The sequence below is a fragment of the Puccinia triticina genome, chromosome 8A (genome assembly GCF_026914185.1).
Source record: "Puccinia triticina chromosome 8A, complete sequence".
Classification (NCBI taxonomy): domain Eukaryota; kingdom Fungi; phylum Basidiomycota; class Pucciniomycetes; order Pucciniales; family Pucciniaceae; genus Puccinia; species Puccinia triticina.
The window spans coordinates 6565773-6586300 of NC_070565.1; the positions used below are offsets into that span (position 1 = coordinate 6565773).

Below are 20528 nucleotides of genomic sequence, written 5' to 3' on the forward strand. Positions count from 1 at the left end.
GAGGCTCGACTGGCGCACGCTGGTGCTGCGATGCAGCCGCGGGTGGCGCTCCGGCATAAGCCGAGTGGTGAACTACGGACGGTGCCGGTGGTGCACGAGGCAACTGGGCCCCATGGCCTTGCGGGCGATCGTCGACCTTCATGTCAGACTCAGACTCGTAATCAATCAGATCCTCTGAGGCTTCCTCTGGCAACTCGAGGTGTTTGTTCTTGTAGAACCACTGACGTTGTTGCTTGCTCATCGCCGCTATTTCCTCCTCCGAGTAGGCTTCGCCATTCTCGGGATCCGCGGGCATTTCAAAAGGGGGTTCGGACTCGGGCTTTGGCGCGGGCCTCTTCCCTTTCGGGCTGTGCTGGACTTTTCCTAAATTCGACATCTAAAGAAACGCGAAAAGAAGTAGGTGGGATACAGATAGTAAGCTATCTGATGTCTACTTTGTCTGGTGTACTCGTAGAAACAAGATTCTGACTGTGCTAAACCTCAACCCCAGAGGCTCCGATCTCTTTGAAACAGATCGATACTCCAAGGAAAGAAGTACGCTACTACGGAACTCTGCCAATCTGGCCTCTGATCCGGTTAACTAGGTTGGTAAAAGAAAGTTCTGCGACTAACCACAACTCTGCTGGATGGACGAATTTTACCGGCTAGCAACCGAGATGAGAAAAATTTTCGAGTAGAAAGGTATATAGTTCGGGATGTAATAGTGTAATGAAGTTTTTCTTTCGTATGAAGTGAAGTCGAAAAAAATATATAGCTCTCGCTACCACTGAAGCGGGGCTCTTCAGGAACTGAGAGGCCTAGCGGAGCACGACGCGAAAGTGACGAGAAAATCCTCTGAATTTCGAGAGGGAAAAAGGAACTGGGGAAACCCCTACAACATGAGAGAGGCCACTTTATATAGTGGCCTCAAGGATGAAACACGAGAAACAAACTACCCTGAATACAGGGGTGCAAACAGACACTACAGCCGTACAGGACAAGACCCCTGCGGCTGTAGCAAGATGGAAAGAAGGGAGGCGCTAGCCTAACTCCGGAGCTAGTCCGAACTAGGCGAGGGAGGCGGGTGCGCCTCCTGCGTCTCGCCTCCAGAACGGGTGGTAACGCGTCTGGTATCTGTAGCCCGGCTACAGTCTCTTGTCAGTTTTATGTCCATCCATCAATTCTCTACCAACTAAGACACTTCTGTACGCAACTGGGTAGTATATTAGCATCGAGATCACTTGTAGTTGCTCGATTTGCACTGGCTTCGAGCCTGATGGTGGTAAAGCATTTAGCGAGCGGAGCCACTGGACGATTGAGATCAAATCCCACAGTCAATAACTAATCTTGCCCAAGGACCACGAATTTCACAAAATCATACCACCAAAATCCCACAAGTCAGCTTTGAATATGCCAAACGTGATCCGAAAAAGTAAGAAGCTCAACGTTGTTTGTGCGTCGGATAAGAGTTTACTCAGGGCAGCCAGGCGGAGCACAAGGGCCTTGTTGGACGAGCCGCTGTTCGAGCGAGTGGCGAGTTTTCGGAGGATGATAGCCAAATACTGGACGAGCATGAACGACGTATCGGCCCCGGAGGTAGTTGAGAGCAGCCGGACCAGATGGTCCATTGTAGCTTGGAGGTTCTGCGTAAACAATAAGCGTGGGTATGCACCTCATACAAGCTCCCCAAACCACGACAGAGATATATACATGTGTGCGCACTTTGATGATTGGCTCGCCCATTGAGCTGGCACTCAGTAGCAGCCGGGGCCGGGGCACATCCCCAATATCAGCTCCGAGGGGTAAGAAGAGCGGCCTGAGGAAAGAAATAGTAGGTTTTTTTTTAATAATTTCAACATGCCAGAAGAGCGGAGCGCGTTGGGTTGTTGGGTCATTGAGGCTGTGTCTCAGGAATTAGCCTTACTGGGTTGGTTTTGGCTGGACATCCTCAGGGCTTTGCCTTGGTAAAGTATGTAGGTGTTGGGTTGAACGACCACCCTGGCATGAAGTGAAGCTGGTGGTGTTGTTGCCTTGGCGGTGTTGGTAGCATCAGAGGAGCGAAATGATGAGTTTGGCGCAACCAGGTGCAACCAGCCCAATGGAGTACATAATCAAGACTGGGCTGGGTCAGGAGCCACCAGGGCGGTGCCGGTAACATAGAGCAAGGTGTGGCGTGGGTGTGGTTGGGCAATTGGGGCGGTATCGTGAGAGAAGTGTGGCGTGGCGGTGGTGTGAGGTGGCGGGTGGTGAGTAAGGTCGTGTGAGTATATAAGGAGTAGGTGATGGATGGATTGATCCGCAGGGGATTCGGTTTCGTCCGCCCCCTCCCTGGGAGGCCCCTAACTGCTTGGTTAGGCCCTCCCTGGCTAGCTTACCAACCGGCCCTCTTTTGCTCGTTGCTCTGGCACAGCTGGAGGGTCATCCATAGGGCCTTTGGGCCTTTGGGGATATTCAACGTGCCAAGTGAGATAAAGGGGCATTTTTTGCCCCATTTTGTGAGAAAAAAAACACCCCAAAACTTAGATCTACAGGTCTAGAATTCTGTGGATTTAAGAAAGTGGGATCTACAAGTCCTAATTTAATATTGCTTATTTGTTGTATTATTCCTGTAGTTTTCTTGACTTCTGGTACAATATTTTTAATATCTTTAGCGCTTTCTACCGCATTTTCTGCTAGGTTTTTAATTTTAAAAGTGCTATCATGTACATTAAGGTGGATAGCATTGATTTTACTATCAACTAGAGGCCAAGGCGGCTTCGCCGCTGCAGGGAAGCAGGTAATGCCCAATCCCCCCTGTTTTTCCCATCTTCAAATTCAATCTAGATGCACCGGCCACCCCCCCCCCCCCCCTCATTGAACAAAAAGTGTGCACCAGGGTGCAAGGGTGTAGGGTGGGAGGATTTAAGGGTATGACAAGAATCAAAAGTGTGCGCCGGGGTGCAAGGGTGTAGGGAGGATTTAAGGGTATGATAAGAATCTTCATTGGCAAATTTTGAATAAGATAGGACTGTTGAGGTTCAAGGAATGGGCTGGGAAAAGCTGTTAGCCCAGCTTCCCAGCTCAACTTGTTTACTCTATGACAGTAGTTCATGATGTGTTCATCTTTTTGAATGAATTTATAGAAGGCTTTGGGATATTTATAATTAAGGTTGATTTGTATGTGATGCAACAAATAAGTTAACAATTGATGGAATTTAATTATCTAAAATTGCCAACCAAAAACCTTTTCAGTGGTGTTACACAAGCACACTGGGAGTGGGCTGGAGAGCATAAGGAACTTCCAGGACCAAACACAGTGGGGTTTGATTACAGGTTGACTGACTGGCTCAAAGGGAAGGAGCTGAGTTCTGTCCAGAGGAAGAGAGAGAGGTCTCTCCTGAGCCAGGGATTACAGGCCACCCATCTAGCTACACGCTTGTGATAAGTCAGGGTACATGTGTGACTCCTTGTGAACAAACCCCAAGGGAGGAGGGGGTTCTACAGGAATGTAGTCAGGGCTGGTGATTGTCAACTCTTGGGATAGGAGAGACTTATAAATCAACAGGTGCTCTATTTGAATCATGAAGCTATGAATTTAGATGGTTATAGGTAGTGTGATTCCACAAGTTGGTCACTGAAAGCAGTATCAACAACAAAACAGGCAAAAACAAAATCCTGAGATTTTGTATCATCAGGTTAACAACAAGAAATGATTGAATTTTTGGTGACTAAACAATTTTTATATGTGCCTTGATGGGGTGACATTGTTCAGAGATTACAATTGATTCCGGAAAATCCATACATCATGCACCCGAGGAGAAGGGGGACGGGCAGGGGCAGGGAGTTGGGTCTGGGCGGCAGGAGGGGATGCAGGCCTTTTGGAGGAGCCGGCAGCCGGAGCAGCCGGCTTGCGAGTAAACTTGATTTTTCCCAAAGCTTCTCTCGTGATGGAGCTTTGTAGGAATCCCAGTTGGGCGGCTGTAGCGGCGGGGGGCGGGTTGGTTGGGCGGTTGCGGTTGACCAAGTCTTGAAGGGGCGGGCGTTGGTGGGAAGGAGTCGGCAAGGACTGACGGGGAGGAGGCGGCGGCGGGTGTGGGGCAGACGAGGGCCGTGACTGGGAGGCGGCGGACTTTGCTCCGCTCGAGGAGGTTGTTGGGGGTATTTAGGCCGGCATCTTCTGTGCGTTGCCGGTCTCGCCCTTCGTTGGTGTGCGCTCGGCCGTGCATGTCCCATTTGATGGGGAGGGCGTAGCGATATCGCTCGAGCCTTTCCATGCGGAAGAGCAGAAATCTGTAGTCCGAGAGTCCTGAAGGATCTCTGACGATATCGAAACGCGTGACTTCATAGAGACCATCGTCACGGTATCCACTCTCGGGCGCCCATGGAGAATGTTGGGCATCGGAACCCCGGACGACTCAGACTGGACAACGGTTGACGAGCGATGCCCGCAAGGCACGATGGGTGTTGCTCTCGGGGTCTTGGTCCCTCTGCATGATGGATTTCTTCTGGCCATCGAGGACGAATCCGCCGGATCCCATGTACCTACGTGGCGCAGAGCGATGGTCAGACAGGCGCTGAAGTGGAGAAACGAGAAAGAAAGAGGTCAGAGGGCGAGCCTACCAGATGATGTCGCCGCAGTCGCCATCGTGGTAGCCGTCGTTGAGGGTCACGCTCTCGGCGCCGCCCCTGTCTTCGGTGCTGGAGATGCCGCTCTGGACAGGGGCATGGACGCCGGCCTGGCTGACGTCGATCCTCTTCTCCCACCGCGACGCGGGGGGCGCGCCAGGGATGTGGCCAAACACACGTGGGTCCGGCCGGGTGGAGCGGTCGAGGCGCGTCTGGGAGGGTCTGGGGCTGGATGAGCCGGATTGGGAGACGACTGCGAACTGGGGCGAGGGCGGACGGTCGGGGAAGGCCATGGGGGGGTATGGGGAGAGGGAGGATGGAGGGCTGAGCTGCCTAGTTTTTCAGCTGGAAGAGGAAACTGTTGCTGCTCATAACATATCTGCAACGGAATATCTCCCCCGATCGATTCCACATACGCAGTCTCTTCGGATGCTCCCCGGCGCCCCGCTGAGATGAGTATCAAGTTGATCAAAGGCTTCCAGCACCATATTTTGAAAGTGATGTTCTGGGTAACCCCCCTTCACCGTTGCGTAGCGTTCGGAGAAAACCGGCATGAGCAAACATGTCGGGAATTTATTGTTGCGATACGGGTCGACTTACGAACAAAATGAATGCATTCGTTCACCAATACGCTCAAATCTGAGAGGCTCCACGCAATCCAATCTTCCATTTGGGATTGTTCACACCCGCAAGCGAACTGGAACTTGTTACACAGATCGATTGATGTACACATGTACTGACCAATTGTTTCAGGTAGATTTATTAGCATCGGGCAATTTGCTACTCGAAATATTAACGGCGCAACTCACTTTTCAAGGTTGAAGTAGTCAAAACTGGCGTGTATTGTGCCCTGGTGAAGAAGACGAGGAGGCGTTTGCAACTGGGACCGTGCCCCACGGTCATGTGATGTGGCGCAGGGGTCAAATGGACAGTCGGTTGGGAGTGGGACGACGATCTGGGCAGATGGCGGGCGAGAACGTGCAGGCAGGATCGGTGTGGACCGTGAGTTGGGGTGAGCGTTGCAGTTGAACGTTGGATGCATGAGCGTGGCGAAGGTGGGGCGGAGACTGTTGGCCTGGTGATGGATTGAAAACGCGCAACGAGGGGCTAATGCGGCGTTGTGATGAAGGCGTGTCAAGTTGATGGCCAAAAGGTATATAAGGAGGGTGTGTGGAGTCAAAGGAACCCCAGGGGATTCGGTTTTGTTCCGCTCCCTCCCTGGGAGCCACCTAATTACTTGATTAGGGCCTCCCTTGCTAGTTTAACAACCGGCCCTCTTTTGCTCGTTGCTCCGGCACAGCTGGAGGGTCATCCATAGGGCCTTCGGGTCTTTGGGGATTTTTCAACGTCCGTAGTTGTGTGTAATTGTAGTAGATTTAATTTTCTTTTTTGACAATTGTAGACGCCAAAACTTAGATCTCGATGTCCAGAATTCTGTGGATTTAAGTTAGTTGGATGTGTTCAATATTTTTAATCAAAATTTGATTAAAAAAATCTTCCACACGTGCTAGGGGCTCATTGGGATCAATAAGCTCCTCTAGTTTCTCAGTTTTTTCTTGTTTATTTATTTCTTTAACCTCTTTAGGTGGTTTGCTAGGTTGTCCTTGCTTATTCAAGCGGTGAACTTCTTGGCGCACGCTCTTATTTTTTGTTATAGAAATATCATTTCTTATATCACTGTTTAATTTCTCCACAACTGGTTTGTTCTTAGAGCTATTCTTATCGCGCACTATGCTAGGTTTCTCTGGTTCAGGTTCAATGTTCACTATGACAGGCTCTGGATGATTAATATAAAAAGGTTTCTCTTGCACAACGCTGGGTTTATTGGTCAAAGTAGATATGTGGACAGAGGATGATGCGACAGGATGAGGCTCTTTAGCAGATGAAATAATATTCTCTTTGGTAGACAACAAGACATGTTGAGGCTGTAATACGGGGTCAGACGGTGCTGTGGGCTCGGTGTTACGGAACAAGTAGGAGGACGATGCTGTGATATCAGGCTGGTTAGTTATATGGCCTACTCTTCGATCGCGTCCTTGACTTCCATCAGGACTTGGGCCATCTTGAACATTTCTTTCCATTTGTTTGCGCCGCTCTTTGTCTTCCTTTCGTACGGTTTCGAGACCGACGCCTTTGGCTTGGAGCGGTCGATCTTTGGTATCTTGTAGACCTTCTTTGGATCACGCTCGCTGCTTTCCTTTGTCGGTTCTTTGTTGTTCTCTAGCACTTTGATGTGCTTGCGTTCCGTGTAAGGATTCCAGCCGTCCGAGTGATTCGCTAGGATCTCCTTCCACGGGAGAAATTTCTGGACGACCCGGAAAGACGAAATGACTTGCTCAAGGTATGACTTGAGGAGATCCATCTCGTCGTAATTCTTGGTGTTCAAGTAGGCGGCTTTTGTCGCTTTGAATATTGATATGGCGTCCTCCTGCGCTTTGTTGAGGACTAGGACCGAGCAATGTTAATATAGAATCTTCGGCGTTAGTATACTTAGATGGTGTATCGACTAACCTCGAGGGGGTGCCTTGGTTACTACCTCGAGTTCGTCCTCCTTGGCCTCGCCTTCCTCTACTTTGTTTGGGCGGGGGAGGGTTCTTCGAGTGGTCTTTTCCTGATCTGGTATTGACCATTTCGGAGGAGTCAGTTCTTTTAGGTTTTTGTTTTATATCTCGGTTAGGTGGGTGGAAGTTTTACCTTTGAGTAATTTAAGCGCTGCGGCCTTCGGGTCGAATTGCTTCTCGATGATTCGAGCGGGTAACGTCGCCGGGTGCGGTCTCTTCTTGTCCTGGTATGGGCTGAGGAAGAAGCCGGGCGGGAGAGACTCGGTGCGTTTAGACTGTTTCTTCTTGGCCGCGGTTTTCGGATCGGCGGATTTGGTAGTATCCGGGTAGTTGTCGGCGAGTTTAGCGGCTGGCACGGGAGAAGACACTAAAGTCGGGGTAATGAGATAAAATGGCAGAAATATATTTTTAATATTTTAGTTTTTATGTATTTTTATACGGACTTACTTCGCGCACTGCGGAAAACTCTTCGCGCACTGTGGGGGTCGTCGTCTCGACGTCCAGCCCCCAGTGCGCGCTTCTGCCACGGCTCTTCGCGCACTGCATTTTCCGCCAAAAAAACGGCTTGCATTTCTTGAGATATTTTTTGATGAATCAATAGAATGGCTTTTTATGATCCCCCTAAAAAATAATCAAGTCATTTAGGGGTCTCCTTGAGCCTAGAGAAAATTGACATGAAAAAATCATATTTTAATGCGGCAGGGACATGTAATATCGCTTCCTGTGCCCCAGTAGCCCCAAAAATTTTACAGTATCATGGTACATGAGCAAATTCATGACCTGATAATTTTCAGAATTTTCACCAGCTTTCCTGTAGCCCAAATAGGTATTGCGTTTATTATTTTGTGTATATGTATAACTTTTTTGTTACACACACCAAAGGCACAAAATTTTGAGATCACAGAGAAATATGCTTCAAATTAATTCCCTGAAATTCCTAGCAATATTGTGTCATTATAAAATGAGATATAAGGGGTGCGCAGCAGGCTTAGTAGGAAAATTACTGCTAACTGTATAGCTTTTGTGTTACACACCCAAACAGTCCAAAAATTTCAGAAATGTTTTCATTGTGAATATTCTCCGCGCCATAAATTTCTTGGCAATAGTGTGTCATGATAACATGAGATATAAGGGGTGCGCGGAGGGCTTAGTAGGAAAATGGCTGCTACATGTATAGATTTTTTTTACACGCTGAAACAGTCTGAAATTTTCAGGAATGTTTCAATTTTGCATATTCTCCGCGCCATAAAGCTCTTAGCAATAGTGTGTCATTAAAACATGAGATAAGTTAGCAGTCATTTTCCAACTAAGCCCGCCGCACTACATCTCATGTTATCATGATACACTATTGCCAAGAAATTTATGGCGCGGAGAATATCCGCAATGAAAACATTTCTGAAATTTTGGGACTGTTTGGGTGTGTAACAAAAAAGCTATACAATTAGCAGTAATTTTCCTACTAAGCCTGCCGCGCACCCCTTATATCTCTGGGAAAAATTCTGAAAATTATCAGGTCATGAATTTGCACATGTGCCATGATACTGTGAAATTTTTGGGGCTACTGGGGCACAGGAAGCGATATTACATGTCCCTGCCGCGTTAAAATATGATTTTTTCATGTCAATTTTCTCTAGGCTCAAGGAGACCCCTAAATGACTTGATCATTTTTTAGGGGGATCATAAAAAGCCATTCTATTGATTCATCAAAAAATATCTCAAGAAATGCAAGCCGTTTTTTTGGCGGAAAATGCAGTGCGCGAAGAGCCGTGGCAGAAGCGTGCACTGGGGGCTGGACGTCAAGACGACGACCCCCACAGTGCGCGAAGAGTTTTCCACAGTGCGCGAAGTAAGTCCGTTTTTATATTTATTTTACTGTTTTTATCTCTATTGCACGATATGTCAGAAACAAGGAAAAAATGTGTACTTGTTTAGTGAATTTAATGGTTTTTTATGTAAAAACTGAAGTACTGACGGCAAAAATATGGGGATAATTGCTAAATTTAAGGTAAAAACTCAGCAAAAATTCAGTTTTATCCTTGACAGGTACTCTGGGTAAAAAAAACACGATGAGGCCCCCAAATGACAGCTCTGTTTATGAAGCTTAGGGCAAAAACCCGTCAAAAATAAGGGTTTTGGGCCCTAGCACTATAACTGTGCTGATGTAAACACTGGTAATTTAAATTACCAAACTTGTTACGTGGCAAATATGGCCACTACAAGGGTTTTAACACTGTAACAGAGGAAGATTTAATTATGTAATTAATAATATGTAATTATTAATTACAGGGAATTAATTTGGCGTAAAAGTAGGTGGTAAGCGCTTAAACTGATTGGCTGCTTGACAGAGGCGGTGGTCTTACGGCAACTACTTATAAGGATAAAGCTTTAAATATGCTAATAAGGGATTTTTGATGATTTAAAGGGTTTAATCCAGTGGATTTTACGTGCTGGGGATGGTTTATAAGGAAAAGTGGCTACAAATGTAGCAGAGGAGAATATTCACGGCAAACTTACAGTTTATAGGCGGTGAATGGTCTGGGGGATCTTTTCCTGAGGGCCAAATAGGCCTCTATTTATAGAGGGGACTTCAGTGGGCGTAAACACTGAGTCCTTTTCTCCCTATGGGAGTATCCAGGGCTGTAGCCGTGAAAAGGGCTTGGCTGTGGGTATTTTAATTGTATTAAAATAGACTAATTTCCCTGACTCTGTCACATGACATGTTTATAACCAATTGTCATGTGAAAGAGCTTCAGTAGAAGTCTACATAATACTTTCACGGGGTATTTTTACACAAGTAATATTACTCATTATTGTACAACAGTTTATTTTTATGTACTTTAATTGTTTTACTAATTTCTTTGTATGTAATACTATTTTTGGGCGCTTTCTGTGGCCAATTCTTATTTATACAATTAGTACATGAAGGAATAGGAATAAGGGGGTACTTTAAGTGGGTGACCCCCCTTAATTTATGATGAGGAATCTGATTCTGCAATAACAATTTAATAATTATTATTATTTACTGAGTTATTGCAGTCTTTTGGATACTTGATGTATCTCTAAGGCTGACAACACCCACCCAATTTTACCCAAAAAACATAAGGCCCTTTTTGGCAGTGTGATTATTACGCAATAAATAATCTTGCCATGTCCCCCTACATTGTGTAAGACACCACTTTTCCGCCTGATCTTTTGGAAGTAAACTGCCAAGCCTTATGAGGGTTTACTTTCAAAAGATCCAAGTTTATTAAAACCACAGTTTCACAGAAACTGACTTCATGGGTTCATGCTGCATTTCATTGAAATTGCAGGCAGAAGAAATTAAAAGTTTGAAATTTGTGTTCCTTAAGTTTAAAAAGTTTAAGTTTTTTTTCAGTATGTACAGAGTTTATGGTTTGTTTGAGTTTATATAATTATTGTTTTTGTGTGAGTTTATTTTATGTTTTTGTGTGTTTTGATTGTGTTCAAATGTTTTTGTTTTGTGTGAGTTCAAAGTTTAAATTTTTTTGTGTTGTGTGAGTTCAAAGTTTAAATTTTCTTGTTTTGTGTGAGTTTAAAGTTTAAATTGTTAAAGTTTTGTTTGGGTTTGGAATTTTTGTTTTTTGAAATCAAGAAGGGGCCTACTCAAATGAAATAGGGGGCCTTCAGGGAGGGGGTGGACAAAACCAGATCCCCTGGGGGGACAAACAGCTCCCCCCCAGCCCTTTAAGTATCCGACCAAGCTCACAGGGCCCTGACATCCTTCAAACCAAAACTTTTGGTTGCCAGGGCCCTGCACCTGGGCAGACACAATGCTGGCCTGTACACACTCATCCGAGTGTTTACAGGTCAGCTTGAGAGCTTGAATCCTCAAGATGACCAGTCAGGGTCATCGAGACATGTTCCGGAGAGGCATCCTCCCCAAGGTCTGCATCTTGTCTCAATGCCAATCTGTAGTGGTATCGGGGGGATTCAACCATTGAGGGGTAATGCACTGTGGAGTCCCCTCAATGACCGGTACAGACCGGCTTCGAGCAGATTCTCCTCCTCTCCAATGACTGGTCTGTGCCGGTCATCGAGAGGAGTCATAGCTCTCGATGACCGGTCTGTGCGGTCATTGAGGGAGGTAACACCTCTTGATGACCGGAACAGCCCGGCATTGAGGAGATTCATACCTCTTGATGGCCGGTCTGTACCGGTCATCGAGGGGACTCCACAGTACATTACCCCTCGATGGTCGGTCCAACCGGTCATCAAGGGGTCCCTCACCTCCCGATGAGCGGTCGGACCAGCCATTGAGGGGTCTCATACCTCTCGATGGCCGGTTGGTACCGGTCATCGAGGGGTCTCACACCTCTTGATGACCGGTCGGACCGGCCATTGAGGGGTCATCAGGGGGTCTCCGCAGTACGATGACTGGTCGCGTGCCGGCCATTGATCTCTCACCTCCCAATGACCGGTCGGACCGGCCATCGAGGTCTCACACCTCCCAAAGACTGATCTGTACCAGCCATTGAGGGGTCTCACACCTCTCAATGACTGGTCTGTACTGCTCATTGAGAAGAGTTGCACATTAGCTGGTCATCAAGTGGGGTGTGCCCTGCTTGATGACTACTGTGAGCACTCCAGTTCATATTTGAACACTGGAGTGCAAAGCCAAAATCAGGGTGGAGTGCATCCCATTTTGGTGTATTTTGGAGTGCCGAGGCATGTGCTCCAACAAACATGGAGTTAAGAGTAAAATAGGCCCTCCAGATTTTTTGGAGTACCATCTTCCTAACCCACCTCCCCCAAAGCCAAAAATTAGTACAAGTTTGGAGTACATTTAGGCTTATCCTACTTTTAATTCAGAGAATATTAATTTAATATCAATTCAAAGGTACATCTACAGTTGCGCGCAACATTCTACTGTACAGAGCTACCCGCAAAAATTGAAACCCCAACTGGGTCGGGGGTCCAGCACTCTAACAAAGTATAAAGAGTGTGTGGATTCCAAATCTAAAGTGGCAACCAATTTGGTCCAGCCAATTTTTTTTTGTTCACAGCCCATATTTTGGGATCCACCTCCCAAATACGGGCATAAGTACATATGTATGGGCTCCTAAACCCATACTCATGCCTTCTGGTTGGGCACTAAACCCACACATGAACGCAGAAACTGTCATGCAGTGCTTTGAGGAGTGTCTGGTGGGTGTAAAACCATAGCTAGGACACCATACCATGTCCCAGCCGCCCAAAAATATGTGAAAAAACTGTATTTTTTAGGTTTTGGACCCCAACATTTGGGACCAGACAAAAACCTTGTACAGTGGAATGCTGCGTGCAACTGTACAGCCTAAAGACCAGCCTGAGAGAACTTGGGGATCTCAATCATAGAAATATATTCCACCTCCTTGTGGATTAAAAACTTTGAAAACAGTACTCTGGTCAGATCAATGTCTAATTCAATTAATCTCTTTCCAAAGTATGTATGTATATCCTGAGGAAGAGGATTTTGATTTTCAGACTTAGGCTAGGGGTGTTATTGTGGCATCATAATAAATAGAAAATCAAGAGAGTACTCCATGATTACCACAAATATTCCATAAACCTTAGATACTGGGACCTGGGAGTGCAGCGGCGAAGCCGCCTTGGCCTCTAGTTATCCTCAAAAGACATGTTTTACCATATGTAATGTAGCATGTTTCCTATTATTACGCTGCGTAATATGACGCTGCCAAACAGGGCCTAAATAAATAATTTGAAAATTCATTTTGCAGGAACTTTGTTTTCCTGAATTTGGGTTCCTGAACTGGGACCTGCACAATGTTTGAAACCCCCTAATGTCCCAAATCTCGCGTGAGCGCAACCAGCCATTTGGCTGGGGAAGGCATTACAACCCCTAAATCACCCACAAGCGCTCTGATTCTGGTCACGCCTCCCAGACCATTGAAAAGCTTGTGATTTTTTGGCATGTGTACGGCCCTCAAAGCTCCACATTTCCATAGCATCAGGAAACTGTGGGGATGGAGATCTGCCCAATGCAGGCCCAGAAGCAACGCTGGAACAAGTATGATACATGGAGTGTATCTGGTAAACATTTTTCATTGAAGATGGAGACCTACATGTCCTATTCTTTTGTTTTCAGCCATCCTATACATAATCAGGGCTAAAAACAAAAAATAGGACTTGTAGGTCTGTATCTTCAATGAAAAACGTTTACCAGATACGCTCCATGTATCGTACTTGTTTCAGCATTGCCAGAAGGGCCCAGATAAACTCTTGGATTGATCTGCTCCTTATTGCATAAATAGCAAAAAGCATACATCATAAGCCATACACACCACCAATTGCAAATATGTACATATTTAATTAAAAATACAATTTGAAACTTCAACTCTCCTTGATCCGACAAGAGCAGAATCTGGCAGGTCAGCAAAATCTAATCTCCCAAACCTGGAAGTGCCCTTTCAAAAAAAACTGCTGAGCAGGCCATTTATGGCCAAATTTCCCCCAAAAAAATCCAGCAGATGCTCAAGATGGGCAGCTACAGCTGTGCCAAAAGGCATTAAAGAGAGTTTATTGATTTATTTTTAATTTTGTGCTGAGTTTATTTTTTATCATTTCCCTGCCAAAATTTGACTGTCCTCAGGCCGCGGGTCCGACTTTACAAGTGAGCCTCTCCTTCAGAGAGCGTCCCTTTGGGAAGCAGGGCCCCCCCCCAACCCTCCAATTGAGAGGCTTAGTTAAGCTTGGCCTTGCCTACCCGCTGACCCTAGCTTAACAAAACCACTCAAACAGAGGTCTGGGAGAGTGGAGTGCTCTCCGTAGGAGAGGCTTTTATCTCTCAACTCAAGCATGAGCAGAAACTATGTAAGCCCTGCTCCTCATAGGCTTACACAGACATGTCACCAGATTACATAAGCCTAGTTCTCCCTTGTACTTAGTCTTCACCCTCTGCTTCCCTAGTCCAGCAGAGAGCTTTCCTCTCTCCCGGCTAGGTAAGCTCCTTTCCATTTTCTCTCATTCTGTCTAGTTGTACTTACGAGAGAGCTTTCCTCTCTCCCGGCTAGCCCATTGCAATTGAGTCCCCCACCGTTTGGAACTAGAAAGTTCCCTAAGGCTCCGTCCTCGTCCCTTTCCCTTGTTGTCTTCAGTGAGGGTCCACTGGACCCTTACAAACTATGTGCTACACCAAAAGGAAAAGGAGATAAAGTAGAATTGTAACTACTGTCCTGGAGAAGAATTTGAGCCAATCAGTTGTCTTGTAGCCAGAAAACTGTTTCCTGGAGCCCCAACATTGGTGAAAGGCTACGCTGGGCTACAAAAAGCGCCCCTTTTAGCGCAGCGCAGCGGGTATACGCTACGTGCACCTCCCAAAAAGCTGTGGTGCAGCCATAAAGCGCTCCGCTATGGCTAAATGTAGCTCACCGGCACTTTTTGCCCAGGTGAAAAAGTGCAAGCGCAGCGCAAAAAGCCTTGCTTTTGCTACAAAATAGCGCAGCGCAGCACAAAAATGTTTTATTTGCACTATCTGAGTGCTACAAAAGGGTAGCCACGTAGCAGCCCCACTGCGCTACAGGGAGCTCCCAGGGGCTACAGGCGGCCTGCCTCATATATATGGATATTCATACAACCCTTTGCTCACCCACACCTGCTCTGGCTAATCTACACCCACCATCTCCGCCAGACGGCGGTACATAGCACTTCCTTGCTCAGTCACCAGCACCACTTTCTTGCTCTCAACCTCCCCCATACATCTCTGTCCTCAAAAATCTGTCAAATCTATTTCTTCCAATATGACCAACACAAACATCAACAATGATAAAGCACCATCTAATCCTCCAAATACTACCAACCTCCAGAGCAATCAACCTCAATCTGTTGAGTTGTCTGTTAGTCTGCTACCATGATGTATCACCACAGTATGGAGGGCTGTTGGATTGACCCATGAGCAATACCAACCAACCACCCAGCTGGCAGCCACAAGCGTCTGTAAGCTACACCGCCAGAAAACAGATGACGTAAACTGGATTTTGTCGCGCTGACAAAATCCAAACTCAAATTCAAACTTGCGCCCCGGGTGTGTCGTCACCTGCCATTCTCAGTGGCAGGTGCAAGAGAGCACGACTCCCTCAATGGCCGGTGCTAACCGGTCATCAAGGGGACATACACACCTAGCTCCCTTGATGGCCTGTCTGTACCAGCCATCAAGAGGAACACCCTACACCCTCTCAATGGCTGGTCAGTACCGGCCACCAAGAGTAAAGCACTATTTATACTCTTGATAGCTGCTACTTACCGGCCATCAATAAGTGATACACATACCCCTTGATTAGGGTTGACGGCGCCACCCCTAGGTGCGCGCCAATGTGCGGTGTGGTATTTATTCCTGTGTTTCTACGCACAGAAATATAAAAATTTCCTTTTCTTCTTTATACATCAAAGATATTGTAAAAATAACCGCAGCAATGGAATTTTCACACAAAATAGCCTATAGTCACCCACTGAAATGACCCCTCTATCTCCACCGGTTTAGGAGTTACACAGATTTCAACCTGTCACAGAGAATGTTTCTCTTGCTTATTGTTCTTCAAGCTCACTTTGTATTAAATATGCATAATGAATATGCATAATTTTTGCTTGTATTTATAATACCCTGCGGGGTTGTACTCTTTCTGTTGTAGGTAGCACCCTGATTCTTTAGGGTAGGTCCCTTTGAGGCTGTGCTCCTGTCAAACTATATGTTGTAGGGATGTACCCCATTAGCTATTTAGCCCACCAAAGCCTGTTCCCCTGGAGCTAAAATCCCTCACCCATGGGTATAAAAGGAGGCCTCTCTTCAGCCATTTGTTCCTCATGCTGGCAATTCCCCCCACATCACAACATATCACTCCTCATCACACCAAATTATATACTACCTACAATTTCATATTATTACCCTTACAAGTGCAATTAAAAGTCTAAGACATTCTTATCAGCATCAATATAACAAGTGCCTAGTGCCAGTACCCCGTCCTTGGTTCCAATCCTGGTTGAAGCATAGTGCTCCCACACCCTTCACGCCTCACCTGAGCCAACCCGGGTTCCATCCCTCTTGTCATTGATACCAATACCTCACCCAAACTCAGTTCAATTCCCCCTCTTCACATCTTCATCACCAACACTCATTAGTACTCTATACTCTATACACATATTGATCAAACGACTTCATCCTGAACCGACCAATCCTATCACGTGATTAAAAATTGCCAAGCTTACCTTGGTTGGTCTTATTATCTGGTAGTTCAAAGGGCAGAGCTTGAAACTCCACCATCCCCTTCTCCATTCAGAAAAAGGTTTCACAACCGCTTTTGAGTCTTACAGCGGGCACCTCGCACGCTCGCACCGGGCACGCACATTTTGCCAAAAAAAAGGGGGGGGGGTGCGCGCACTTTTGTATCCAAACTGTTGCAGGGAGAGTCTGGAGGGTAGGGTTGACGGCGCCACCCCTAGGTGCGCGCTGATGTGCGGGCGCCTCGCACGCGCGCACCGGGTGCGTACATTTTTCCAAAAAAGGGGGGGTGCGCGCACTTTTGTATCCAAATTGTTGCAGGGAGAGTCTGGAGGGTCTGGCAAGGACCCTGGCAGGTGCGGCCAGAGGGTACGCATGAAAATCAATTCAAAAATTGTGGGATTCATACATTTTTAAAAGATATTTTTGGCTTTTCTTGCCAACATTTACCACATTTTGGGGAGAAATTAGCAGTACATTATTCTCCCTTTAAGCGTACATGTGCCCATCTTTTCAGAATACATTTATCTTGTTTGGTTGTGAGCCAAAGTGACTTGAAGCATTCATACATTTTCATGCGTACCCTCTGGCCGCGCTTGCCAGGGTCCTGTCTGGCAGCTTTCCCTGCTTGACTGAGCAGCCCTGAGAGCCCATGATATTAGCCTGAGAGTGTTAAATCATTCTAGAATGACAGGTCACAGCCCGCTCCAAAGTCTAATGTGCCCTGGGACAAAAGAGCGCAAAGGATGTTGGAATCTCAAAGGCAGTTCTAGTCTCCAGAATGGCAGGCTTTGGAATCCAACTCCGGAGAAGTTTTCTTTACTTTACCTTTTTGCAACTGCAGTAGCTTTTGTTTCACAAGATGCCACCCACCGGAAATAAACCCAATCTACATTCACAAGCATGGTCCAAGCCAACAAAAAATCACCACAGTGGAATGGATTTGTAATGTCAAATCTACAAAAGGACCAATCCCAAAGGTGTCAGGCCAAGTGCACCTACTGTAATAAGGAGTTTAACCAAGCAAAGCCTACCCCACTATGAAAAAAAAAAAACAAGAAACTGCTGCCAGTTGACATGCAATATTACAAAGGTGCCTTTGTAATATTGCATGTTAACTGGCAGCAGTTTCTTGAGTTTTTTTCACAGTGCCCAGCTTTTCAGTCACATCAAGGATTCCTGCGTGGCGATTTTGACAGAGAAAAAAGCTGAATATATACAAGACGTCTTGAAGGATTCTAGTCAGAAATGCTCAAAAAAACTGGCGGAGACCTCAGGCTCCGATAACAATGACGGCCGAATGATCTCTGTTTCTGTTGCGTCTGCTGGTCAATCTGAATCAGTTGGAAACTACTTTTGCCCAATGTCTAGCAAAAAAACATACCATCTTCATGAACTCCTTACAAAAGCACTACTCAGCTCCAATATCCCAATGACATTACTGGAGAATCCTTACTTCCAAGAATATCAATCCAAACTAGCCCAAGCTCCATATCAACTACCACGACACGTGCAGGTTATGGAGAAGATATTGCCAATGGTTCATGCAAGACACAAAGCTGAATTATTTGTAAAGCTGAAGGATTAGAAACAGTTGACCTTATCGTTGGATGGCTGGACCAACAATTCAGGCAACAGTATCTATGCGCTGTTGGCTCTCAAAGGTGCAAAGAAGAAGTACTTCCTTGATGTGCTAGATTTAAACTCAAAGAGCCACACTGCGGACAATATATTTTAAGCAATCAAGAGCTCCTTGAAAGCAAAGCAACTTGATTTCGAGCAATTCAGTGCCATTGTGACTGATTCTCCATCAACTATGATCAAGCTTTGAGTGAGTCAATCTGTTACTCTACATAAATTTAGGCATTCTCATTTTGCTTATTTTCTGTCTTTCTATCCAGAGAATTGTGAATGAAGAACATCCACACATTCTACGAGTTCACTGCACTTTGCACGTGTTCAACTTGATTGCGAAGCAACTTGTCAGCCATCCAAGCATGGCCAAAATTGTCAAGGCAAATAAGACACTTGTTAACTACTTTTCGCAATTGGGATTCTGGCGCGAACATCTTGCTACTTGGCAAAAAGAAAACAAAATCAAGCACGGTCTTGAAACTCTTTGTGAAACACGGTGGTACTTGATGGCCAGGGTCTGCCTAGGAGTTCAATCCCATGAGATTGGATTTCGGAAGTGCCTGGAACTACTTTGTGACCCTCTTGTCGTACACCCTCAATGACCAAAGCAGCCATTGAAGTCATTTAGGATCGCGATCACTTTACTTCAAATCAAACACTGGTTTGTCTCCTCAAACCAGTGGTTGATGCAATTGGTAATCTCGAACGCGCTGAGACAACCTTTGCCGATATATGGAAAGAATTATTGGACACTCACAAGAACATATCCGAAGTTGACGTCTACACTTGATTTGAACCTTTTAAAGTGCATTGTCTTGGTGTTATACATGCACAAAATAAAGTATACCATGAAGATATCTACATCGTGGCTTTCTTCCTTCACCCAGCCTATCGCCGTGTCGCTGTTTCAAAGAAGCACTCACTTGCAGATATTGGCCAGATGATACTCCAACAGGCGAAGAACTGGAGGTTCACCAAATCCAAGGCGTCTGTCCTGAAGGATTCTATCAATTGTTATTACAATGCAATCTATCCATTCAATTCAAAGAACACGAATAAACCTCTTGAATTCTGGCTTGCAGTACCACACACGCCTGACTCCGAACCAATGAAAAAGCTAGCAATTGGCCTGCTTGATATTGTTCCTCATGCTGCTGGAGTAGAAGGACTTTTCTCAATGATGAGTGTGATAAAAACTAAATCTCGCAATCAACTTGCTCCAAAAACATTGAAGATGATGGCTCAGATCAAGCTACATCCCACTTTCTTAAATCCACAGAATTCTAGACCTGTAGATCTAAGTTTTGGGGTGTTTTTTTTCTCACAAAATGGGGCAAAAAATGCCCCTTTATCTCACTTGGCACGTTGAATATCCCCAAAGGCCCAAAGGCCCTATGGATGACCCTCCAGCTGTGCCAGAGCAACGAGCAAAAGAGGGCCGGTTGGTAAGCTAGCCAGGGAGGGCCTAACCAAGCAGTTAGGGGCCTCCCAGGGAGGGGGCGGACGAAACCGAATCCCCTGCGGATCAATCCATCCATCACCTACTCCTTATATACTCACTCAACCTTACTCACCACCCGCCACCTCACACCACCGCCACGCCACACTTCTCTCACGATACCGCCCCAATTGCCCAACCACACCCACGCCACACCTTGCTCTATGTTACCGGCACCGCCCTGGTGGCTCCTGACCCAGCCCAGTCTTGATTATGTACTCCATTGGGCTGGTTGCACCTGGTTGCGCCAAACTCATCATTTCGCTCCTCTGATGCTACCAACACCGCCAAGGCAACAACACCACCAGCTTCACTTCATGCCAGGGTGGTCGTTCAACCCAACACCTACATACTTTACCAAGGCAAAGCCCTGAGGATGTCCAGCCAAAACCAACCCAGTAAGGCTAATTCCTGAGACACAGCCTCAATGACCCAACAACCCAACGCGCTCCGCTCTTCTGGCATGTTGAAATTATTAAAAAAAAACCTACTATTTCTTTCCTCAGGCCGCTCTTCTTACCCCTTGGAGCTGATCTTGGGGATGTGCCCCGGCCCCGGCTGCTACTGAGTGCCAGCTCAATGGGCGAGCCAATCATCAAAGTGCGCACACATGTATATATCTCTGTCGTGGTTTGGGGAGCTTGTATGAGGTGCATACCCACGCTTATTGTTTACGCAGAACCTCCAAGCTACGATGGACCATCTGGTCCGGCTGCTCTTGACTACCTCCGGGGCCGATAAGTCGTTCATGCTCGTCCAGTATTTGGCTATCATCCTCCAAACACTCGCCACTCGCTCGAACAGCGGCTCGTCCAACAAGGCCCTTGTGCTCCGCCTGGCTGCCCTGAGTAAACTCTCATCCGACGCATGAACAACGTTGAACTTTATACTTTTTCGGATCACGTTTTGCATATTCAAAGCTGAATTGTGGGATTTTGGTGGTATGATTTTGTGAAATTCGTGGTCCTTGGGCAAGATTAGTTATTGACTGTGGGATTTGATCTCAATCATCCAGTGG

At 46.4% G+C, this 20528-nt stretch overlaps 1 protein-coding gene across 1 annotated transcript; it reads right to left on the minus strand.

The window, feature by feature from the left end:
* Window positions 1-3733: 3733 nt before the first annotated feature.
* Window positions 3734-4877, minus strand: PtA15_8A720 (uncharacterized protein; the record flags this gene model as incomplete). Its single annotated transcript, XM_053172179.1, has 4 exons — window positions 3734-4024; window positions 4089-4328; window positions 4395-4500; window positions 4579-4877. The coding sequence occupies 4 exons, from the start codon at window positions 4875-4877 to the stop codon at window positions 3734-3736; spliced, it is 936 nt and encodes a 311-aa protein (XP_053023368.1).
* Between the last annotated feature and the right edge of the window lie 15651 nt (window positions 4878-20528).